This window comes from Numida meleagris, chromosome 3, assembly GCF_002078875.1.
Source record: "Numida meleagris isolate 19003 breed g44 Domestic line chromosome 3, NumMel1.0, whole genome shotgun sequence".
Taxonomy (NCBI): domain Eukaryota; kingdom Metazoa; phylum Chordata; class Aves; order Galliformes; family Numididae; genus Numida; species Numida meleagris.
This window is the reverse complement of record NC_034411.1, coordinates 50,933,106-50,959,532: the sequence shown is the minus strand read 5'-3', so window position 1 is coordinate 50,959,532 and position 26,427 is coordinate 50,933,106. Positions and strand designations below refer to the sequence as shown.

Here is a 26,427-nt window from a genome sequence, read left to right as displayed (position 1 = left end):
AAGCGACCTTTTATCTAAACACTTAAGAGCCCTCACAACATAACGGTGAACAATTCCTTCTCTATGTGTTCTCATGCCTCAGTTCCATATGGAACTGCTCAAAGAGAGGACTCACTTTGTAGGATCACAGGGACACTGTGAGACCATTCACCCTTGCTTTTACCCTCTGCTGGAATGGAGAAGTCATAGTACAAGAAGCAGCTTTGGGATTTAATGAACAAATCTGGTCTGTTTCCAAGTGTAAGAAAACGACTGCAATCAATCTTCCAGTCTATGTCAGGCTGCTGTTAAGGTTGATGAAGTTATCCAATACACTGGCTTTCATAGGTAAAAAGAGATCGGCTAATTTACAGCACTTATTTTTCCATCGTTCTAAAGCACTGTATTTATCCCAACCTGTGTACCAAGAAGCTAAGTCAAGCTAAAGATGTAGTAGCATTTGAACAGAAGGGCATTCAGAAGAGAAGCTTTTACACTGAAAACACAAACTTTGTCCATTTGTTTTTTCCATCCCTATACTTGCCATATTTACATGGAAAAAAAACTCCATGGTGGCTCTAGGATTTATTATGTAGTTTATACAGTGAGCTCAGGAATACACTGTTGAAGAACTTGATGGGTTAGACAACCTATGCAAGAGCATTCTTGCTTTCCTCCCAGACAAGCAACACAAAACTAACCTCATTTTTTGTGTTCCGCCCTCTTACAAATGCTGTTAAGAACAAGATGAGATTTTGTGGGAACAAATAACACCAGCTGCCTTCTGAGACTCAAAGTTGCTGCCAAATAAACATCAGAACATCCAGATGATGCACTTCATGCCATGCTGCCCCTCTGTTCAGGGCATTCAGTAATGTCTGGCTTTCTGATAGGTAGACCTTTTTTCCTCCAATTGGCCTTTCTCTGTTTTCCAAGACACACTCTTTAACATATAGCTTTGTGAAAATTAAATTGTTACCAAGGAATTATTGGTATTTTAAGTGCACGTTAAAACTGGAAAAAAAAACCCCTTCATATTCCTCACAAAAATCTGTTGCAATATTTTTCTAAAGTGATAAACTATGATTATCATTTTTAGTACAAAGAAGAGGAACAACATACATCTTCCTGATAAAAAAAAAAAGCAAAAATGGCCAAGTGGACACTTGCTCCCCAGCGGCCGTACATTCTGCATTCTCTTTTCTCTGTATGTATTTACATGTACACAGATTTTTCTATGTGCATATATAAATATATGCCATTTATATTTTAGCTCCATGCATCTCTCTCAGGTTTTTCCTGGGCGAGAATGACTAAACATGATTCACCTAAAAACAGTTTTCTAAAAACTTACACGCATCATTTTTTTTCCTACCCACAATCTGGGTTATTTCAAAACAACTGAATGAAGCAAATCAGAAACAATTTCATTTTAGATTGTGCCCTGAGAACTCAATAACTGTATTTCCAAATACACAATTCAAAATTAAAAATGCTTCAAAAATACACATGGCAGCTTTTTTGCGGTGCTAAGGCTACAATTCAAATATTGCTGGATCTCAGTTTTTGTTGTGTTCTTTTTTTTTTCTTTTTTTTCCTAAGTAACACTAGCAAAGACAAGTGCAGCAACCAGAGTGAAATCAGTTGTGTGAAGGAGTTTGGGCCCAAGAACAGAAATGGAATTGTCCTTAACAACACAGTAGGCATGCTTGGAAGCTGATGCATTACAGGATGTTTTCTTCACAACAACTGCTGTATTACCAGACAGCACATTTGCATGATGCACGCGATTTTACTCTTTCTTATTTCAAAGTACTGTTGGGACAAATTTTGCCCTTGGATTAGCATGCTCAGGCCCCACCAAAGCCAGGCAGTGGAACTTACAGCCATGTGTCCAAGAGCAGAATTTGTACCCAGTCTTATAAAGAAAGAAAACTGTTTAGTGGATAAATAATGAAGAAAAGGAATTTATAAAACAAACAAGCAAGCATTAAAATAGAATTAATTACAAAAAAATAAACAAAAACCAAAAAAATCAGAGCCACTTACAGGGCTTGATGGAGTCTTTGGCCAGCCTGGGCTGCTAATGCTATCACTTTCATCTCCATGAAATGAGGAGATGCTAGCAGAGCTTGGGGACATTGGGGAAGGGACTGGCAGGTTGCCTGGGGTTGGGGGCTGAGAAATACCCTGAGAGCTGTAGCTATCCTGTGGTAGAGGAATAAAAAAAAAAATAATATGACAAAGGCAGGGAAAACTTTATTAAAAACAAAAAAAATACATCCAGTTTAACAAAGTGACCAATTTTATATATAAAATATATATAAACAGAGAGACACATACAGAAAACACACACATATATAAATATATTTATATATATATAAAGTATTAAAACAACATTGTTAATTAGTATAATTTGGAAAGTTTGCTGGATGCTTGGCTAAAGTCACTAAGCCACCATGCTTATTTCAAGCTCACATGGAATGCTAAGCATGGGTTTCCCCTTATGAAAGAAAGAAAAACAACAAGCTGTTCACCTTATTTTATCAAATAAGGCAAGAAAGCAAAATATTAAAGTATGTTGCTGCTGCTGAGCCGGCCAAAACAGGAAGCTATAACTGAAGGCAGAGAAAAATGGCTGCAAGTATTGAAATCAGGCAAGACCCTTCTTCCCCACCCACCTGGCACAGCCAAATCCCCACGCAACTTTTGGCTTGGGTAGCTTTGCCCCCACAAGTTAAAATGCCGTAAGAACTAGTAACTTTCAGATCCACACAATGAAGGAAAAAAGAAAAAAACAAAAAAGAAACAAACAAAGAAATTGCACGTGAATGGAAACGCATGCAGGAAAGAACAGAATTGGGTAGGCCAAAACCAGAAGATGGAGGACAACACAGCAGACTCCTGCGGGCTGAACCAACACCACGTGCGGAGTGGTAAATACCTTTGACTTGCTCTCGGGTTGAGGGGCTCCTTCTTCTTTGCCATCTGCTTTGAGAGGAAGGGGTAGTTTGGACTCACCGGGTGTCATCATATCTGCAAGACCCATAGGTGCTAATCGAAAACAGGAGAAACAGTTAAGCATGACTGTGTTCGACTTGCTAGGAAAAAAACGCTTCCTGCTGCCAGACTGTGGTGACACGTGAAGCAGAGGTTATCCCACCTCTGTCCTTTCATTCTGGCATCCGGAAACCTGCACACCTCTTCAGTTGAAGCGAGGAAACAAAAGAAATGAACAAGGGAAGAATGCAAACACCACACAACAACAATAAAAAACACTTTATGGAGAAAATCATTTTTCACACCACTGGTGGTCTGCAGCTGTCCATGGATCTGACTACTACGTTTTACCAGAGCAACAGTCTATTCTACTAACTACTCCACTTTTCCTTTAGCAATAGACTAATGTAGATGAAAACAACAAAGATTCTGCTTGCAATTTTGAATCCGTGGAAAAGGCTGAATTTCCCAACTACACTTTTGTATTAAGACCGGTGTCCAGGAAGTAATCACTGTCCCTATCTTCAGGGCGCATTGCTCAGCCCTGTGAGCCTTAACTACAGAATTACAAGCTGCAAACTCCGCTCTGCTGGAGAAATGGCAGTCAGCTTTTCCTCTCGTGCCAAAATGAGGTGGGACTGTAACGAACACACAAATGTCTTGCTCTGATAGTGGCATGCTGTTACTTCCCAAGGGTGTGAGGGGTTTAAGGTTTTTTTTTTTTTTCACTTCAAATGCTAAGTATAGTATTACTGCTGCAAAGCTGTTGGCTTCCTGGATTTCTAGAAAGATGCAAGAAGAAACATTCACATAAATACACAGAAAATACTGGGCAGTGCAGATCCTAGGAGGTACCACGACACTGAATCAATGCAAATAACCAAAGAACAACAGCAAGACACCAGGCGCTTCTTTTCTGCAAAAAAACATGTGCTCAGCATTTGTGAAAGACTGTTCCCTCCCTCTCCTGCTTTTTTCCCCCCCTCATACCCTGCTTTCAAAGAAGGATCTCAGATAAATAAAAACATAGGCTAGAATAACCTACGGGGCAATGAAAAAGGAAAAAATACATATCCCAAAGTCACAAATTTTAAGAATTAGCAAAGAATCATTTCCAAAAAGAAAAAAAAAAAGGAAAAAAAAAAGAATGTGATCATTACCAGACTACTGTGCCTCTGCAAAATGACAATGCTGGCTCACACAAGGCAGCAGGCATGCTGCATAGCAAGCCAAAGAGAGGAGGGAGAAAAGAAGCTTTAAAATGCTTCACAGATTGCCCACTACAAAATGATTATTGCACATATTCATGTATTACTATGTTTTAGAAAATAATTAGTTTTAATTACAGCAGCGAGAGCATGAGCAGGACTCTGGTGAATACGCTGGCAAGCTCTGCAGTGCTAATTTGCTAATATCTTTAGCATCACTGCAGGTTGAGAATATGGGTCTGCCAAAAAAACCTACCCAGTCATGTGCCATGTGAGTTTACAACTGTATGCTCAATATTCAGCTTTGAACGGCCAGTGTTTTTCATGTGCACATTTTCTTGTTTTTTCAAAGTACATTTTGTAGCCCAATCAAACCCTTAAAGTCAACGCTACACATATATCATCATTGAGATTTTAAAAAAATTTACTTGCAATACTTAAAATTTCAAGAATTGGAACAAAAAGCTTTTTTCAAGTGATGCAGCTGCAGAGAAAATCTATTGGGATCAGCTAAAAATGCTGTTATTTTTATGTATGTGTGTGAAACCTCAACAAAACAGCCAAGCAATATTGTACTGGGAAGCCAGCATCCACTAAGCATGTGATTTGTATGCATTTTGCCCTTATAACGCTTGAAGAACTGGGGCATTATGGAGTGAAGGATGGCAGCTTAACACATTTTAGTTTTGAGTTCCAGAGTTTAAAAAAAAAGTTACTTTTCTTTTAGATATGTTTTTTAAATACACATACAAAACGGTCAAATGTATGCCACAGTCTGGTTCGAACTGGGATGCAAAACTGTTATACAAAATCCTTTTTAACACATTTCATGCTGTGAAAGCACTAAGGAAGACATCTCAGTTTTAGTTAAAAGCAAACCAAAAATGACCCTTCCCCTCTAAAGCAATTTTAGAAAGGACAAACAAAGTAATGTTAAAAATCATGCTTCTTCACTGGAATTCAGCATGGCCAAATCCTCAGCTGGTCTCTCCCTGTTATGACGCTGGCACATTACTTCTCTGTTACAAAGAACAAAATACTTCTTCCTATTCCTGGCAGCCCTATTTCCATCAGAGTTCCTTTACAAAATCTCTTTTTCAATGAGGTTTCAACTAAGATCTCATGTAAAGGGCAAGGAACTGTAGGTTGCAACAAAACACACACCCTGACTGTACTAACGATGTTTGGGAAAATATAAAAACATCAATTCACTTTGTGTACTGCATATTTCTTGTTTTGTGGCATGTGCATATATAATCTGGCTTCCAACTATCAGGAGTTGGAGACAATTATGAACAAAGGACAAACAAAGCTTTCCAAATTGTTTTTCACTTTGTGTCCAAAGCTATTTGCTTCACCTACATAATTTGCTTCTACCTTAAAGAGGAGGACTGCAGAGGTTTGACTAGCAAATGGTCAGGTCTCCCTTTAGCTTTTACCTAACATGGTTCCACAGCTACTTTCCATCCACTGCTGAAATGCTGTTTCATAACTTATTGCAAATGTATTCTCCAGTGATTTGCAAACAGACACTCCTTCACTTTTCAGCAGAGCAGTACAGCAAGATCATTGTTTTGACCCTTTCTGAGCAGCGAAATACTGTTATTGTCACGAAACTGCTAAATTAAGACACGCTCTCTTTCTACGTAGGCACTGATAATTCTGCATGTGAAGTGCAGACCGAAAGAGAAGAAAACATTTTAGAGAAGAGGGTAGCAGGAAAACCTTGACTCAGAAAGTGCTGTAGTGTACTGTGAATAGGTTTCAAGTACTAGCCTCTGGCTTATTATAAGAATTTAAGAGCTAGAATGGTTTCAAAAAGCAAGTATGGGTCAAGGTCCTGAATTAACTATTCCACACTGAATTTAATGTACTCAAAGGCATATATTGACATGAGTGAAACTGCAGCAAAGTATTCTTTTTTGCTAAAGGCTGTGCTATCAGTCCCAGAATATGATGAAATACTGTAAGAGCAGCAATACACAAACATTGTTTTTCTCTTTATTGCTAGTGCAATAACAAATCACACTCTACAAAACAGAATATTACACCCTTTGTAAGACATTTCCCCCTCCCTCCTGCCCCTAACACTCTCCCTCCAAAAAAAAAAAAAAAAAAAGAAAAAGAAAAAGAAAAGCAGAAAATTTATGACTTGTGAAGCTGGCAAAAGAATCCCCACTGCTGTAATACCCTCAGAAAAACAGAACAGGGACAAGAGCATTGCCTCATATCCTCCCATGAATGGCCATTCCCCTGTGGGCTGAAGCACAGCCTGGGACGCTCGGGCTCTGTTTCTGAGAAGGGCATGTGGGCAACCAGGATGTCAGTACCATGCTTTCCACCTGCCTACCCAACCTCCTGACTGTGGGGTGACCCAGGCACGTGGCTGGGGATGTGGGTAGGTGAACTCCAAGAGATGGCTGATTTGTGGTCACAGTGACCACCAGGTTATGGTCATTGCCTGTTTGGAGTCTAGGGGATCCGTTACTTCAGGTGTTACCAGCTGCTGGTATCCTCTGAAAATTTTCCTTAAACAGGCTTTAAATAATTGCTCATATGAAGATATGTATTAGGGCAAAAAAGAAAGAAAAAGGAAAATAAGTGGAGGTCTTCATTAGTCTGAAAAATGAAAACCAACCAAGCTACAAAACTGAGAAAAACAATTTACACTTCTAAAAAATGCTTCGCATTTAGAAATATAATTGCTTTCTCTCTCAGAGGTCCAGCCAAATACAAAAATATACTATATATGAAAATGTAAGTGCTCTATCTACTTTTAAGAGCATCCTTTTAATTTCTTCAGCACCAATAACTTTTCCTAGAACTTCACGTTTTATGTTAAGTATTGCTACGTTAGAAATTTGTTGGGAGTAACAAAACTCAGAAAAATGAAAGGTTTCAGTACAGCAGAGGGGGTGGCAGTGAGGAGATGAATGCCTCTCGACTGCTTTGTTCACCTTCAGAGATAGAAGAGGGTATGGGTGCCACTTTCTACGCAAGTACAATATGGAAATCCGTGAGATGCAGACTCCATATTACTTCTTTTTAAAGCTAGTTTTCACTTGAATTGCCAAGGTTCACAGCATGAAATTTTTTTTATTGATGTTGGATTTGTAAGTTCTCTTTTATTGTATTTTTTAAAGCCTGAATTTGTAAAATGGAGGGAAAAAGGATATAAAATAAACACGGGAATGCGAACCCTCATATAACACAAGGACAGTGGAGGTTTTTACCATTTTTCTGTATGGAATTTGTTCCGCAGTTGTGAAGGGATCCTGGCTTGAAGCTTTTGGTATTGCTATGGGTGGGATATTCTATCAGAAGGACTCAACTACATTAACCTCGTAATTTCTGTGCTCCAAAACTGCTCTAAATCAGCAAAAGTTGGTGATGTGATGTTTGATCAAGAGCTGCTCCTGAAATATCAGGATGCAGACCGCAACACGATATTCCTTTTGACTGTTGTATTATTTGAAAAGAAAAGCAAAATAATAATTAAAAAAAATCAACTGGTAATAAGGAGTTATAGACACTAATAAAAACAGTTGGCAAGAAGTGTTATATGCAGTTGTACGGAAGCTCTGCAACCATGTAAAAACAATTCCAAACAGCATCTGCATCTTCTTCTACTTGATAGAGCAAAATCTACAACTGCATTTCATTACAATGAATAAACCAAAACCTACTTTCCATCCCCAAAACAGGCAACTGCACTCTCAAAACCCAGAAAACCAAGAAGACGGCAATCATTCCCTGTTGCTTACTTTATTTTTGCATTGGCCTGTAATTGAAACAAGTGCCCATGCTCAGTGCATGTCAGCAAGTTAACCCTCTAACTTGACTCCATCAGCAGCTACTCAATTGCTTTTTTTTGGCCCTATGTACTGACTGAACCCTGTTTTTTCTGATTGACATGGCTTTATACTAGTAGGAGGGAGGCTCAGGAGCCAGGCAGTGGAGCTGCTCTTTGTATCACAGATAATACTGTTTTCAACCTGTATGCAGGCACCATCTGCATGTTCTCCAGCTCACTAAATGCAGCGCCTGGATGAGAGCAGAGCCTTCAGTGCTCCCCCTGCTCAAGCCAATACCATCTGAAGTGCACTTGAAGTATTGACACTTATCTGAAGCTCAGCCCTTCACTTCTTTGGCCCAGACAGAATGAGACAGCACACGGGGAATGGCAGCATTCCCACCGCATGTGCCCCAGCAGTGTACTCTGCTCCATTTTCTCTTCCCCCCCCTGTACCAACGCACTCTGCATGCTGTTGGAGGCTGCATAAAGTGACAGAGTATAATCTAGATGCATGTCTGCTCACACACAGAGGAAAAGAGGTGCGCTGAGCTCCTCCAGTTCATCTTGTGCTTCCTTTCTATTGGGTAACCTTTGAATTAATAAAACTGGAACAAAAGAAAACCTCACAAATGCACTGGCAGAAAAAAAAACCCTGATAAATGTTTAAATTATTAAAAATCCAATATTTCAGAATGCATAACACAATAAAAAGAGTATGACTACCCCATACAAAAGACTGCTAGGATAAATGGTCTTGCATTGAACAGATTTCCACTGTATGAAATAACGAATGGCTGAATTATCTGAACAAAAAAACCTCTGTGAATCTTCCTTTAAACTGGTTATTCCTTAGGAATACATAAATCTTCTTAGGCAGGGCACTCTGCCATCTGTTTGCTGTTGGTTATTTTTGCAGCTCTGGGGGCCAAAGGAAAAGGGGGAAAAATTACTTCTGCTAATAGCAAAACAGAATTTATAGCACAGTTTCAATGCTCAGAAGTAATTTTATTTCAGCAAGCCAGACAAAACACATAACTACACAAACAAAACATAATATTACCTGGGACAGCTCTGGTGGGGGAAGAGCAAGCTATTATCTAATGGTCTTTTCAATAGCTTTTCCCTCTTCTTTCAGATGGTAGAAGTGTGCTGTCTGGACTAACCAAGAGCTTTCAAGACAGACTGGAAAAGACCTTTTTTTTTTTTTTTCCTTTTCCTTTTTTTTTTAAAGCTTGCTGATTAACAGCTTCTATTCAGTTTCTTCAGCTAACAAAAATGTAACAATATTCTTGAAAGATAAGACACTCTTAAGTATCTCAGGAGCTCCTATATACAGCAAAGAAATGCTCTGGTCATACTAGACACTAGAATTTCATATGATCATTTTCTGCCTGAGAAGCAAGGGAACATAAAATTGACAAGAAGGGAAGGGGGGGAAGGAGGCAAAGGATGAAGGAATGAAACAGGCAAAGCAGTAAGATGCGGAAACACAAGCTCTTGGTAAGATACAGTTTAAGTAGTCAGATATCTCTAAAGAAAGAAATAAACTAAATAAAAGCAAAAAGTAGAAATCCAGCTTTCAAAAAAATCTAAAAAGAAGTTTTCAAAAAGGTCTAATGCAATCAGTAAAGCATGCACAAAACCTCCGTGAATGCAGTAAGTATTTTGGATGATCCACTTTAGAGTACTGAAACTCCATCTGAACCCTCCCAGTGAAAGAACTGGTCTTTACTGAAGACTGGAAGATAATTGTTAGGATGTCAAGTTGAATATGGATTATAAAGCATATTTGCACAGAATTACATTCACCCGTCTTTGAACTTGCACACAAATCTGCAAAGAACTCTAAATTCACAAGTCACAATATGAAAGATAAATCCAACAGCTATGTTAAATACGCTTTGTTTGCAGAAGGAAGCTATGATTAAATTTCAGTACTGATATTTAAATAAGTAAATGAAGAAACCCTATAGATGGTTATATGAATTCTGGAAACACAGTAAATATGGCCTATATTTTCAGAACAGAGTAATTATTTTAAGTGCCCAACTTACAGCATCTTCAAGTCAGACCAGGTGCACATCGGTTCTTTAAACCAGCATCACATTAAAAATCTGAAACTGCAACCTTAGGAAGAAAGACACTGAAAAGCAAATAGCATCCTCTTCAAAGATGAGGTTTTTCTTCTCTTTCCCTCTCTTGCAGACACACACAAAAATACACATTTACTTGCTAGTCAACACCTATGTCAAACTGGGTCCGAGTGCTGCTGTAACTTTCAAAACACTGTCCTTATCTACATGCTGCACAAAAGGACTCCATGAAAAATGTATGTGTTATTGTACAAAAGATATGACTATCTTAGCCTAGTTTTGAATCACTCCAAACTACCCCAGCAGGGGGTGAATCAAACGAAGAATGCTATCCTTTGCCATCAGCTCACGGCTGGTAACTTTAAACAGATTTTTTGGAGGAAGGCCACTCCTGAAAGGTTACCCACCATTACCTGTCGAACTGTTCACCATGTTAGGTGCCATGCTGTATGGAGGAGCCTGTGGGTTCATCATGCCTGAGCTGTTGTTCATCGGCTGAGTGTAGGGGGAGCTGGAACCCATAATACCACTCTGATTCATGGCAGGAAAATTGCCTTGCCTATGAGAAGAAAAAGCACACACACAATGTCTCATTACGAACCTCATTGCAGAAGATGCTGTGGTTTGTCAAAAAGTACATCTCCTAATGTTTGCAAATAGCTAAGGAGAAAGGCAAGCAATTAGTTCATCTTACTTACACGGAGAGCTATTAGTCTTGAATTAGTTACTGTATATCTAAGACAGAATTGGATGGAACACAAATTTCAAGAAACTGAAATACACAGTATACAGAGTTTTTATGGTCACAATCTATCAGCACAAAAATATAGGTCATATTATTTATCCTGTAAGTAGGTGACAATGTGATCAGGAGTCAAAATTACAGCCTAGGTTTGACATAAAATAAAGTCAGAATGAATGAAAATTTTGACCATGTAATACAAATTCTCACCCGCCACAGCTCAGAATACAGTGAAATGACCAGGAGAAAAATGAGTGCCATGGAATCTGTTTCAGATTTGCTTATCTGATGTTACCAAACACACCTTGTTTCCTGTAAATGCTTGCAGACTCAGGGTTCAAAAGAGAAAACCAACTGCATGAGCATTTGTCTTGAGCGTGATTCGTGACCAAAAGCGGCATTCACAGAAGTCCCAGTGAAATCATATAAATGTAACTTCCTGCTTCGCTTTTCCTTCAGAACAGATTTTGTGTGTGGATGTTTTTGTTTTGTGTTTCTTTTTTTAATAACATAACAGATGTTCCTGTTTCCAGTATTGATTTGGGGCCCAAAGCCATAGTTATTTAGCAAATACCATTGAAGTGACCAAAGATGTGACTGCAGCATTGAACAAAATGTCCATTTTGTTGTACGTGCTGTTTAGGTCCAATCTTTCAAAAAGCTATGTACACACTACACACTGTCAAAACAAGAAACCTCAACAAAGCTATTTTGGTTTTGAAAGTTAATCATGTATCTATAAAACACTTTCAAAATTGAGATTCATCTTTGTCTGGAAAACTGAAAGAATTCTCCATATCTTCAAACATGAAGATTTCAAAACAAATATTTTTAAAGACATAACTTCAGGTGCTTTTTAGTACTTGTAATGCTTCATCCAAGTTCAAGAATAGCCTTTTACTCCGTTTATCCACAACATGCTTATCTGCCTTTTCTTGGTATCATTAAAGACTGCACATTTTATGACATGTATATGGACATACAGCTACACATAAAATTCTATCTGTAAATACAAGCACAAGCACAAATATAGTTATTTGTATACTGATAGCATGCATAGGAAAATAAAAAAATCAGACCTCTTTCTTCACTGTGCCCCTGTGAATTTACGTTGTTTTTCAAATAAGTAAGATAAAAAAGGAAACAGACACATTTTGTCTTCCATAGCTTTGGTACCTGTCTGCTTTTTGTCCTCCTCCCAAGAAAAAGAGAGCATTTAATTCTACTGTATAGACTGTGGAAGTTGCATGTCCTTGTATCAAGATGCAGTTTTGCTATAAATTCTGCTTTTCATCATTACAATTATTTCAATCAAAACAGAAAAAAAACCCCAAGCCAACAACCCTGAATAACTTCAATGGCTTCTTGTCTTCCCCAAACTCATGGCAGATTCTTAACACAATTGGTTGAAATCGATTTTTTCATGAGGTAGAGGAGGAAGACCATTAAAGCAATATTTGGCCTAATTTTTCTTGACACACTGCGAATTTCTTCAAAGGAAAAGAGAGCGTGTTATCTAAATAAAGCATATTTTTCCAAGTCAGTTTTGTCCTTTGCTCTCTGAAGACAAACTTCTCTTCACTCTTGCAAAGAGGCAAAGGCTTTCTTTTGATATGAAGGAGACAACTGCCATATAATGTCATTTCCCTGATGAAGCTGGTAATACATAGTGGAGGGAAAAGATTTAAAATGCACAGTGGTACAATGCTCCAAGGGAAAATTACAAAGGGAAAAGAGAAGAGCAGGACCATTTGGCAACAGCTTTAAGAGATTTCAGTCATACAAGCAAGCTTTTATTATGTAAATATTGTATCTTAACACCCTCCTCCCCCTTTTAATTTAGACAAAAATTGCTATACCTCAATAAATGCTGTGAACTGAAAACTTCTTTCCATGCTGGATAAGTGAGATCCTTCCCATTACTGGGTAAAGACAGGAACGAAGATGAAGAAAGCGTGTCTGTGCATTTTTACGTTTTAAAAAAGAAATAACAGATCTTGAAAGGTTCTTTTATGGAATGAAGATGGGATTCTGGAAAAGACAGAAGTCTCTACAGGTTTCTCTCTCTCCAATGTCCTTCATTTGCTTAAAAAATACACAAGAGTCTTGTACTTTGCAGGTAAGCTGAAATTGGTCTCGATCTACTAATATTTCAACACTATGACTTCCTATAGCATATGTATCTTCTAAGTGGTGGGTCTGTTCATTGTCTCAAACTGAGGTACAATCTATTTCACGTTACCCACTTTGGGCATCAATCTCAATTGTAGTTCATGAAAGCACTCTGCTGCACAACAGCTTTAAATCAAGAAGTAGGAAACTATTTCCAGTTGAGACAGAGTGGAAATTAAATAAAAGGAATATGCTATTTTTGGCCAGGACAGCAAGAAAACAACCAAAGTTTACAAAATTGCTTCTGTACCCTGAAAGATCTGAATGGTAGAACCTCATTTTAAAATTTGATCTAGATAGGCAATGCCTTTCCTTGTCATCCTCCCATGTAATGCCACTCTTAGAAGGGATACCACTCTGTCTCTGGAAAGGGCCTATCAAGTGACGAACTTAGCACCATCCCTTGCACAGCTCTGCTCTTCCCCCATCCCCTATCAAAGCACTAATCTAGAGTATGCAGGAGCTAATTCAGCAACTTTGAAAGGTGACATCCTGTAAGTTATTCTGAGATTGGGTGCAGTGTGCAGTATGGAGCTTCTACACACATTATTCTGCTCTATGATGGCCTGGAATGGAAAGTTTCTTTAGGGAGAAATAATAAGGTATTACTTCAGCCTTTAATTCTCATACCACAGTGGGCCTCCTTTGAGTAAAGACTGCCGACTGTGACAAATTGTGCTGCATCAGTGCTGTAATATGAAGTGGAGTCCATTAAGAACTGAGCTGAGATCACCAAATTCATTTTGATTAACCTCCAGGTCACTAAACACTTATAAATATGTTACATAGCAGCTGCTAAACATATTTATATATGCTTAAGGTCACAGCATCATCTGTTGGTTGTTGGAGTTAAGTCAAAAATCTTATGTTTCCTTCTGTGCTGCTTTTAAGTAAGGGAATATCCAATGTACTATTTAAGAAGTAGTTATCTCAAAAATATACTACTATGCTCTCTCCTACATCTCCCAGTTCCCTCCCCCATTTTTCTGGGAGGCTAAACAAAAATAGTGTCTTTCAAAAACTGTTTGCTGTACATGTAGTGACATCTAATGGCAAAAATTCAAGCAACTGCCTATGAATTCTATGGCTGAACACACCTAATTAAGTATATGATTTCACAGTATCATAGAATCATAAAATCATCTGAACTGGAAAGGACCTTTAAAGGTAATCTAGTACAACTCCCCTCCAATGAACAGGGACACCTACAGCTACATCAGGTTGCTCAGAGCCCCATACTTACCATATAAACACCAATAGTTGGGTTGCTTAGAGATAAACCAAGTGATAATTAGGAATAATAATAAGAAATTAAGAAACATTTATGTTGAGTACAATGAAAAATGTCTTAATGGTGAGATGCAGTTGCCCTCCAAGGGAGTGAATGAATTCCCCTAACTGACCCGTATGCACACACACAACACAACACATTAGAAAATGTTCTGGTCAGAGAAATCCTGTATTATGTATGTACCAGATGACCTGTCAGGTACTTTCCAGCTGTAACTTCTCTTATACAGTGATTCCAGATCATAGATTTTTCCATATTTAGAAGAAAAAATAGCTGGCTAATACAAATTTAGGATTATGCTATCAGTTTAAACACCATTCTTAAGCATAAATATTTCTTCTTTCTGCTCTACTGTTACAAGTAGATCTCCAAGTATTCTGCAAACAGAAGAGATTAAAAATGGAAAGGGGAAGAATCTGCTTACTACTCTGTTGAGAATGTACTAATTTACAGCACTTGCATAATGTCAGAGCCAGATGATATGCTCGAGGAAAGGGCTGCCACCCAGGGGGACTCAGAAAGCTAGAGGAATGTGCTGATGGGAACCTTATGAAATTCAACAACAGGTACGCCTTGCAGGAAGAGTGAGCCCCCCTGCAGTGGCTGGGTCTTGACTCAGGGGAGCAGCTTTGCTGAAAAGACTCTGGGGGTGCTGGCAGACAGGGAGCTGTGCAGGAGCCAGCAGCATGCCCTGGCAGCAAAGAGAGCAGACAACATCCTGGGCTGTGTGACCTGGAGCACAACCAGAGACTGAGGAAAATGATCACCCCCTTTAGTCAGCACTCATTAGACTGCATCTAGAGTATCATGTCCTGCTTAGGACCCCAGTAAGGGAGAGAACGGTACACTGGAGTAACATTCACAGAAAGTCCTTAAGATGGCTTAACTTGCTCTGGAGGGGCTGAGCTACCAGGGCTGGTTCAGCCTGGAGAAGATGCAGCTCCGGGGGACCTAACAGCAGTCCCCCAGCACCTACAAGGAGGTCAGCAAGAAGATGGAGGTGTGTTCTTCACAGTGGGGGAGGGTGGGAGGACACAAGACAACAGACAATAATTAAAACATGAGAAGAGCAGACTGGATATAAGGAAGCCACTTTTCCAGCGAAAACAATCATTTGGTGGGGTCTCTGTCCTTAGAAGTTTTCAAGACCCAACTAGATAAAGCTCTGAACTATCAGGTGACCCTGCAGTGAAGAAGAGGTAGGACCAGAGATGTACTGAGGTCCCTTCCAGCATGAAGGACCCTGTGGATCCTAAACTACAGCTTCACTGTGCTGTTGATGGTCTGATACACTATCAGGTCCAAAATAAAACTGGTCAAATTCAAAACATTCCCTTTTAAGAAGGTCATGTTCTGCTCTTTTGTTTTCCTTCATTTGCAATCTACACAAGGCTTAATTTGCACTTAATCTCTTTTCTCTGCAAAATAAGTAGCATCAGATCTAATTGTGTCTTCTGAGCTAATGCAGAAGTCCACATATTTGAAGAGGGGGGATGACATGCAAGATCTGGTCATCATTAAAAAGCAGAACAAAGAAATGATGAGAAAAAAGAGCAATGACAGTACAAAGAAGGACACAAGTGATCACAGCTGCTAGGCAGTGTCTCTTACATGGAGATGTCTTTCTTTAATTGGACCTGAAGTCACCAGTAGGTTACTGTGCTGTCTACGACTGCTACAAAGAAGTCACTCTGCAGTACTGAGATCTTGCGTTGTGTACTTCCTGGTATGTGATTTAGGTCCCCCTCAGAGCTGCCATCTGATGTAGGTTTTTACTGATGCCTTCCTCAGATTTGAACAGACAACTGACTACAAAGTGGATTTCAGAGGTAGGTTCAGTTTAGTTATGGACAACAATAAAAGTGGACTATGCTTCTCAGAAGGAGAAGAAATGAAGACACAACTTTTTGCATGGAAACACATCCAAGTCCAAGCTTTAGCTGTGAGCAAATGGATCAAGATCTCTGCTCTTATGTGGATTTTCTGGCATGCAGGAACTCTGCACTCTCCTCTCAATCTAAACTTGTAAGACTGGAGCAAAGCCCTTCACATAGTCAGAAAAACTGATCCAGCTCCTGGAATGAGTCCTGCGGCAGTCAGAACACAGGGGAAGTCAAGCACTAAGACCTGTAGGGAACAGCTGAAGACTTCAGAGGTGGAGGATCTAGGTGGGCTGGAGGTGAGGAGTTTGGGACAGAGAAGATGGAAATGGAGTAGATGGAAAAAGAAGAATGAACCACACTAGGGAGTGGAGGGCGGCAAATGCACCAGAGGAAGAAGAAATAGAGTCATAGAAAGAGGCACATACAGAGAACTGTCACTCCCAGAGGGAATGCAGGGGAGGGCCGTCCAGCAGACGTAGGGCCTCTCAGCCAGATCTGCCCACAGGACAGGAGGGGTTCAGAGGGGAGCCTCAAAAGCAGGGTGCTATGAGATGTGCCTTCCTGCAGCTCCACAGCTCAGGTCCCCAGCATGGCAAGTCCCAGGCTGGCAACATGCAACAGCGAGGTGACAGCAAAGCAGAGGTGCCGGAGGCACATGGGGGACAGAACTGCCTCTGCAGCCATGGGCAGTTGGAAAGATTTGGCTGGTGCAAGTGAGGATGCATGGTTCTTGTCCCAGCCTCCATGATGGACAGGCAGGGGACAACACCAGGGAGATCTGCAGGTGTGAGCTCAGGCCGGAAAGAACCGTCACAGAGTCACACATATCCTGCTATAGCCACAAGCTTGCACCTATTATTATCCGGGCACTTCTACATTCTGCTTCATGATGTTTTCCATGGTACTTGCTTAAGGCAGGGATTTCTCCCAGCTATCCAGCCAGGGCCAGCTCTGGACCTGAAAAATTATCCTGTTACCATGACCTGGCCACTACAGCGATCAGCTGGTGGAAGAAATAAAAAAAGGTCCACAACACATGCTCATGGAAATTCGCCATTCTCACTCCAGATCTTTAACCTTCATCAGTTTTGCAGCAAACGCACTGTAGCGTCTCCGGAGAGTAATTTGTGTAAACATTTTAAAAGGAACATTTTTTTTTTTAATGCTGACACACTCCTAAGGTGGCTACTTGATTGCAAACTGTGAAAATGACTGCGTTAGGCTGCACTCACAAATCACGGCATACTGACCAAATTGCCCTCTGCTTATCTGTGCCAGGTCTACAGCATGACAGTATTTCCTCTCTCTTTTAAATGTCAGAGTGTGATTTGGGGGGTTGTTATTTAAACACACTGACCTGCACAATAACCAGAAGTACTTTATTTAAATCTGTCTTGAGCTGGGACTAGCCTTAAGCACTTATAATCTGTCATACTTTGACACCAAGTGGATTATTATAATGAGAGTAATTCAGGAGTGAGACCTGCAAATGCTTTCTCCCTGGAGAATTCACACATAAACATGTGCATGCAGATACATATACTCTTTTGTTATGGGTTTTCCTTAATGCTATAGCACTATGAGCTTCCCTGGAGAAACCATTTCCATCATCAGGGGACATGGGAGAACTGGAGGAGGGAGAAGAGAGCAAGGGAAAGTACACAGCAGTATCACTTGCTTTGCTCTAATGGGAAGTTCATCAGTGAGTCATCACTGTCAGCAAAGGCCAGTACACACAAAATCCACATACTGGCTTGAAAAACTGTAACAAGGCATTAAAGGAAATTCCCATGCAAATAACACAAATTCATAATCACCGTGTATGAAAGCTAAGTATCTTCCTCACATGTTAGCTGCTGCTATAGATGTGCTAACCTCAATTCTCATTTCCTCCCTTTGTTGGGCAGGGAAGCTCACCATTCACAGTAACAAAGTTTTAGACAAGCAACCATGGTGATGTGGCAGGTGTTAGCTCTGCCATGAGGCCTTTGATGAAATCCATTTTTCAGGTTAGAAGGAGAAAAAGAGAATGTTATACTTATGTGTGTGCACGCGTGAAAAGAGAGGCCAAGGCTCTGCAATGCACATGATGCTGAAAAAACACTGTGAAATAAAAATGAAAAATCATCCAGATTTGTGGTCTGTGTGTGTGTGTGAGTGTCTGCTGACATTCAGCACGCAGAATGAGCACTGGACTGTTCTACACAACAACCAGGCCTAGGAGGCAATGCTGAAATGGGGAATAATTTTCTAGCACCATAATTACATGATAGTGCACATCACCTTGCAATCCACTGCAATCTGACCAAGTGCATTATTTGCTCTGTAGGTCTGACTGATCTAAAGATTATTACATGGCATACTTTTTGGGAAGAATAACAGAAATTGCTTTTCTAAATATACTCATTTTTCTTCTGATTGCGTAAATACTTGTGTTTTTACCATCATCACCACTACATGTATTTTATTTTACATGTATTTTACTGAAGATCTACCAAGGAAGGAGGAGAAACTCAAAAATTAATTGCTCCTATCAGACTGATTTGATGCTTAGCCCCCCAGAAAAGCAGTCACAAAACGTTACGCTATTATCATCATGTTAAACATTTTAGCAATGAAAACATATGACCGACACCAAACATGGGAAGAGCAACACCAGAGACATATGTAATTCATGAATGTTGGTGCCACACAACATCTGTACCGCTGAATGCAGGTTGAAATCGTAACAAATGTCTCTATCCCACTTTACAGTTAACAAAAACCGAGGAAGAAATCCAAGCTTAGTAGTGATAAGGCAAAAAGAATAATAAAGTAGTTGAATGTAAGGAAGAAAACAGCACAAGCCTGCAGAAATAAATCCTTAACTTTATTCAGCAGGTCAAGAGAGGTGATCCTCCTACTCTGCTCTGCTCTGGTGAGGCCACATTTAGACTACCATGTCCAGTTCTGGGCTCCCCAGTTCAAAAAAGACAGGGATCTCCTAGAAGGAGTCCAGCAGAGGGTCACAAAGATGATAAAGGGCCTGGAGCATCCCCTGTATGAGGAAAGGCTGAGTAACCTGGGTCTGTTCAGTCCAGGGAAAAGAAGACCAACTGGGGATCTGATAAATATTTATAAATATCTAAAGGGAGGTGGGAGGCAAATGGGTGAGGCCAGGCACTTCCTAGTGATGCAAAGCAACACAGCAAGGAGTAATGGCCTAAAACTTGAACATAGGAAGTTCCGTACTAACATGTGAAAGAACTTCTTTATGGTAAGAATGATGGAGCACTGCAGCAGGCTGCCCAGAGAGGTTGTGGAGTCACCTTCTCTGGAGATATTCAAGATCTGTCTAGATGCCTACCTGTGTGACCTATTGTAGAGCACCTGCCCTAAAGCAGGGGGACTGGACTTGATCTCTTGAGGTCCCTTTCAACCCCTGCAATTCTGTGATTCTATGATACGATCCCATGCCCCATAGGGGTATGTGACTGAATGCCATGAAGGATATTTAGTGAAATACTGTAGTATTCTTTTTTTTAATGTAGTAGCTATTTCTCTTTGTTTTTATAAAGCACCTTCTGCATTAACTAAAGTCTTTGTGGTCCAAATTTCACTGTGACCACAGCATTTGGTCTCCAGTCTTCAAACCCAGAGAGATTCCATGAAATGCCCTTATTAAACAGCATTCTTAGAATTGCAGCCAGACCTCCACACCTGAATTTATTTATATAAGAACAAATTAAGTCCTCTGTAGTCAGTGCAACTTGTGCTAGATAAATGCAATATAATCCTGTGTGACAGAAAACACAGGACTACTGCAAAGCGGGCCAAGTGAAATGGCTTGTAATCCCACTGAAGCTCTACCCTTAGTGACCCCTGCCTACCTGCCTGACAACGCAGATTTAAACAGCAGCTCTCAGGGCAGCGGCTGGCACACTGTCCCCATCAGATAGAATATCTCAGCACTAAAAGGAGAAGTGTTTCTGAGTCCAAGCGGAGCGTGTGCTGGGTAAAAGAGGGATGTGTACAGCAAGCTAATGCATGCATGAACTGGGTTTCTAGCAAAAAAAATATATAATTGCCCTGTACAGCATAATGCAGCCAAGCTGAATGAGAGCACTGCAAAGGGTGCTTTAGCCTGGTGTGACTCGATACCAAAGTTAGGAATGACTCATATGACTCTCTCACTATGTACCTTCTATTTTTGTGCACGTTATAAATAGCTTTATTAAAAAGTCGGAAGGCCCTATGAACCCTCTCCCAGAATGATGACTTGAAAGTGGGTAAGTACGTTCCCAGTACACTCATAGCCGGGAGGTCACCAAAGCGTGGTGCTAAAAAGCTGCAGGAAGCTAAGGACACAGCGTGTATCTATCGATCCAATTTCCTTGGGTGTGGCCTGACTCCGGCGCTCCCTGCTCTTTCATCTGGGGATGCAATTCTCTCCCTGCCTCTCACCTCCTTCTTGCAATGCTCAGTCACATTCTCGCACTGCTTTTGAGCACCACTCAGCTCCACTGAGCTCACTGCGCTGGCAATCAGCTGAAAATCTAATAAAATCCTGATCATTTCATGGCAGCTCCTCAATGTATCTTTTCATAGTAAATGTCATCTGGCTGACAACATGCTGAACGCAACTGTGCATGTGCAGCAGCACGGAGAGGAAGTTCTCCAAAGGGATTTCCCAGCAGACACATTTTCACTTACCTATCTTTGCCCAATAGCCTGGAGCTATTACATGTTTATCAATATTATTACTACCACTATTACCGTCAGTCTCGGCATTTTGGCACTCCAGACGGTTTCGCAGCAGCAGAGCGGTGCATATGTCAGTACAGTTTCAGCTGGCTCTTTTCTTCATTTTTTGGCTCAGGAGATGCCTGAAACCTACCGTGACAACTGCAACAGGTATTTAATTAATGTGTTAGAGGCAGTGGTGGCTCTCATTAAAAAAAAACGCTTACTGCTGTTACTGTTTAATATGACTCTTACAGCGTTACTTATATGTCCAGTTAGAACACATGCTCCCATCTGAGCTCCATTACTAGAGTTACGGGCTCTTTCCATTCATATTTCCCCACAGGAGCACTGCTAAAAATTATTTAATTTTCTCTCAACTATCGCCATTGTAAAACAGCATAGAAGCTTAAAACTGCTGTAAAACCCGAAACCCGCCTAACGTTTTTTATGTCTCTCACTTTCACAAAAATGCAAGTCTGTTCAGTCGCAGTTCTGTACTTGTACAATACACACGCCAAATCACACACGGCGGTCAAGGCATTAGCTTTCTTTGTGAGTCCCATTAAACAGATGGCTATTCTCCTGATTTCTTCTGACTACTTCAGTGACTTAAACTAGTAGATCTTCTGGCAAATAGACAAAAGTGAAAATCTGTTTTTTTAACCTTTAACATTTCTTGCCAGCCAGAAACGAGCACTCAATCTGAAGTCCTCCTTTATTCTTTATTTTTATATTAAAAAACCAACAATTAATGAAGTACTCCACTCTTAACACCTTAATGATCACATTTTAAAGTTCAGAATTTCTGTGTAGCACCTGATTCTAATGCAGAATGCTAATACACTACAGCACAATTCTGTTGCAAAATAGTACTTCTATAGAGGGCAACAGCTCTCCTAAATAACCAAATCAAGCCAAAAATAATCATGACACAATAATAATCAAATTCAAATAGTCTTTAGATGACCAAAAATTCTCATTTGTTATCTGCAAATCAGCCCTCCTTCCCAATACGCTTCCACAAATTAAGAATTGTTACTTTCCAAGGGAGGAAAGGAGTAGGACTCGAGGTCTCTGGTTAATCTCTAATGGCACGAACAGCATACAGCAGTCTACTTGATTGATGAGTAACCAAAAAAGAAAAAAAACATATCCCCAAATCACTGGTTGCCTGCATGAGCTCTGCAGCATGGTGACATCCAGGGCTCCAAAATGATGGATTTACCTTTTAGTGAAACAAAATTCCAGATAAAAACATATTTCTCTCAGCCTCCCACAAGAAATGGCTTTGGTTAGCTCAGCATGTAAAGGTTCTTCCTATCCTTACAGAATTTTATCAGCAGTTTTGAGCTGATCTACAAAATGCATCTCCATTAAAAAAATAATAATAACAAAAGAGTGGTTTCCAGTCTCCCTTTAATATATCAAATACATAGAAGTTAAGTTGTACTTCACTCTTCCTAATACATTTCAGAAAAAAATCCAAATATGGGTCTGCTTTGAAAAGAAAAACAAGAGGAAAAGAAGTCCCCTCTCAAAACAAAGGACGAACAAAAAGACCAGCTTGATACAAATGACTGTTTCTCATTATGAGGGAAGAGACATGGGTCCTTTTGAAGAAAAAATGTCAATACTGCTTACTAATCCCATTAGAAATTACAATGAAAGGAATCGTTGATATTTGGACTTTAACCTCTTAGATCTCACACGAACTTGGCATAGGAAGAAAATATTCCACCGGTTGCTGAAATGTAGCCAGCCTCAGGTGGTGCGAGCGCAGCAGCTACGCAGAGCTCACAGCATCACCGTGCAGTCACTTCGGCCAAGAAGCAATACCGCTTCATCCAGCTGAAACTAAATGGAGCCTTTTTTTTTTCATTTTGGAAGCCAAAAAATAGTTTCACTGACTGAAATTTATTGCTTGGGTATTCAAAAAGCACTACCAGAAAGCAAGCTGGGGCTCATTTCAATGCGATCTTTCAGGATCCCTAAAGGACATCAGAGCTCTTTGGAGGAGTGAGGTGTGGGGGAGAAATAACCCACACTTTGAGTCTTAAGAATCGGGAATGGGCTGAATTTGAACAGGAGTGATTCCTTCTCGGTAACTATACCAATGTTAAATGAAAGACTGGACAGAAAGAGCCTTTCTGCTAGGGGCTTATTTCAAAGGCAACTGATAACGCACCCCAGCATTGGCTCCAATTATGCCTCCCAGTCCTATCTTAGCCTCGTTTACTTTGGGGATTTCACAGTTGGCAGCCTTTCATCTAGAAGTAGCCTGGTTTGAATAAGCAAAGAAACCTGAATGAGTACTTAACCTTCCTGCACTCCACTGCACTTCCCAGCAGAGAACAGCACCTCCGAGTTTAAGGGGAAGAGAGAAAACAATAGAAAATATATGCTCTCTCCAGGGATTAAAGACATGAAGTTTTACAGTAGCACTTCGAGTCTTCCTGCTACATAACTACAGCTTTTTAAAATCACAATTAGAATTTTAAACCCAAAGTATCAAGATCAAAAAGGCTAGACTGGAAAATGCTGCATAGGAATTGACAGGATCTAGGATGTAAAATACCTGAAAGAGTTTGGTCTTTTATTTATATTATTATTCTTTTTAAAAAATTTATTCGCAATTTCTGCCTCGTTCTTCTTCCTTTTGACATTTTAATGCACCATGTCCATTACTATATTTCCTCACCAGTACCTCCTAGTCCATCAGAAGTGCTGCATTACCCTGCTGCTGGAGAAAATAATATGGAAAAAGTGCTTCGCTGGCAGCAGCAACATGGAGTATGAATTATACATACACAGCAGTAGAGAAACGCTGATGGAAGGTTAGTCTATGTATGTGTGCAAGTGTGAATGAGCATATGTATACACACAGGCTAAAAAAGAAGACATAAAATACATGTTTTATCTCATTTATGCTAATTTTAAACATTTCTCTGTACAACAGAAATCGTCTAATATCACTGTAGCTGTTTCAGATCAGTCTGGGGACAGAACGCAAACTTATCCATATTCTTTTCACCTAACCATGATGAGGCTGTAGTAGCTACTTTCACTGACCTGAACACGTACTGGGAACCAGTCATTCACCAGAAAATGTAGACACTATGGGCTTCATTATCCATTAATGATGGACAAAACAGTCTGCCTTTTCACTGGAGAAAAAAAGTACCTGTAACTTAATATACTTCATTTGCATATTTAACCTGTAACTTCAATATTTTAAGATTTTATAAAAAGATGGATGTAAAACCTATTCATACACAACTGCACACACTCCTTATAAGTAAGCCCCAAACACCTCTCCCTTACAACATAAGCTCTCTACGTACGGGGTTCGCTCAAAAGCTGTCAAGGCTGCTGGGCTTGGAGTCCTCCTTATACTGAAGCTGAAGGAATTTAGCAAAGATTTACACGAGTCTTAAGATTGTGGCAGTGGCCAGACAGGGGGGCGCTTTGCTGCAGATTCTTCTACCACTCTCTTTGCCTTCCCCTTCCCCAGCTGCATCCCCCCTACCAACTGCATCTATATGCAGTCTGTCCTTCCAGTGTCCTTTCAGAAAATGCAGGGAATAATTCTAGAAGGGCAGCACACATAGCATGTTTTTCTTCGTCCTTTAAATTTTGGAAACTCTTTTCCATAAAATCTATATCTCGTATAATCTAAAATCATCACCAGCATAAATGGATTAGATTATCAAATGCAGTATAAGACGTTATTTACCAGAATATGCTCTCAAGAAATAAAAATTGCGACTCTAAAAAACGAATACCTCTTTTCCCATAGAGTAATTAAACAAAGGAGTGCTGCTAAATGCTACTTTTAACTGGAACTCCACAGGAAAAATAATTCTAGCATATGCACAGATTTATTCCTGTTTGACTTGGAAGAAAATTTGACGTCAAAATTCTACCGCAGAAAAGAAGGTCTTGGATCCTGTGACTGAAGGACAGATCATAGCTAGTATGATTCTAAAGCTTTTGTTCTCCTTGAATTTGGGAGAACAGCTCAAGTCAGAGCCAGTCCTGCGGCTCTGGAAGCCTCACTTAGAGTAGCAGACTCTCCATGCTTCTACATTCCTAAGCATTTGTCTTGAAAAGCAACAGGTGAACTAAAAATCTGAAAGTTATAAAATTTTGCTTCCTTACAGCTACCCTGGAACTTCAGAGTTTTTATGTTTAAGAATCGCAGAAAGCATACACACTTACATGTATTGTCTATGATTACTCACCCCTTTGTAGCCCACTTTGCTCACTTCATGCTGAAATAACTGCTGAGCAGTTCAGACAAAACCACATTTTAAAGTGCCTAAAAATATGTCAAAGCAATGTTACACCGTACATTACTACAGACACTGAACACAATTTCTCAGGTGGCATAGGGAGCAGCAAACAATAATGTAAATGTCTACCTCAGATTTAGCAACTTGGAAACCAGGATTTAAATGGCCAGAGACTGCAAATATCTAAGCTGGATCCCAATTCCTCAGTTTAATAAACTATACTGTCTAAATTGTATCCTCTAAAATCAATGAAATTGAATTCTAAATTCAATCTTTAAAAAAAAAAATTGCTTTAATTTACAAAATTGGAACATGCAATCCCAAGAAGCATATTAAGGCAGAGTACACTGAGTTCAAAGACACTGCATCCAAAGATAGGATTGTTCCTCTTGCAGGAACATCAAAACTCATTTTATAGTACTTAGTTCAGGTACTGGTAACTGATAGTTGCACCAGCAAAAGGCTCACTTACCCATCCAGTGGCTCTGTAAGCTAGTACAGAACTAAGTCTCCCTAAAACTGCACCGCTATTTCACAATTACTTTTTTACACTTCCATGTGCAACAGTCACATCTTCAATTGCTTAGAAAACATGCTCCGAATGACACTCCCTGCCGGCAAGAGATAGTGAAAATGATGGTGACAAGTATCTAGCTCCAAAAATGCCTATTGACTTCAAGTGTCAACCTAGTCATTCTCTGAAGTCTGCACTGTTGTAGTAAACACAAAAGCTCACAGACAATGAACACAAAGTCCCCAGAAGTTTCAAGATGGGCATCCACAAAGTGAGGAACTCAAAACTGGCTAGAATTTTCTGAAGGTCTAGCCTAATTTTGCTGCCTTTCACATCACCATTAGCAGAGAAAATGCTATCTTGTTTGTTTAAAATTGCTTTCTTTTACTGAAGACTTGCTGTGTTGCAGACCTGTACATACAAAAATACTTATCTATCACTATAAATACATCTATTGTTGTAAGAACTATAATGTGCTAAAAGATGGTATTTTGATACCATCTAGTCTTCAGAGGTCTCCACTGAGCTGTAACCTCCAGCAGCAGAAGCAGCCCTGGTGTCCTGGGCAGCGCTCACATAAGCTAACAAAAGTCTCTCCTTGGAGTTCAGTGGATGTATTATGCTTTCAGCATATAGCCCTTATCAGTCAACGGGTGTGTTGTGACTAAGACAGATACAATACGGAAAACACTACCTTGCAGTTGCAGTTCTTTTAGACTCCCTTCTTATTTT

The 26,427-nt window shown here is 39.9% G+C and overlaps 1 protein-coding gene across 1 annotated transcript in view; it reads right to left on the bottom strand.

The window, feature by feature from the left end:
• Positions 1–26,427, bottom strand: part of ARID1B (AT-rich interaction domain 1B) — a gene marked incomplete at its 5' end in the record, with an annotated part of 320,563 nt that overhangs the window by 30,726 nt on the left and 263,410 nt on the right. The window contains 3 exons of the mRNA XM_021391989.1: positions 2,029–2,187; positions 2,924–3,033; positions 10,484–10,635. Of these exons, the coding sequence (XP_021247664.1) occupies positions 2,029–2,187; positions 2,924–3,033; positions 10,484–10,635 (421 nt within the window). The remainder of the gene's footprint in view (positions 1–2,028; positions 2,188–2,923; positions 3,034–10,483; positions 10,636–26,427) is intronic.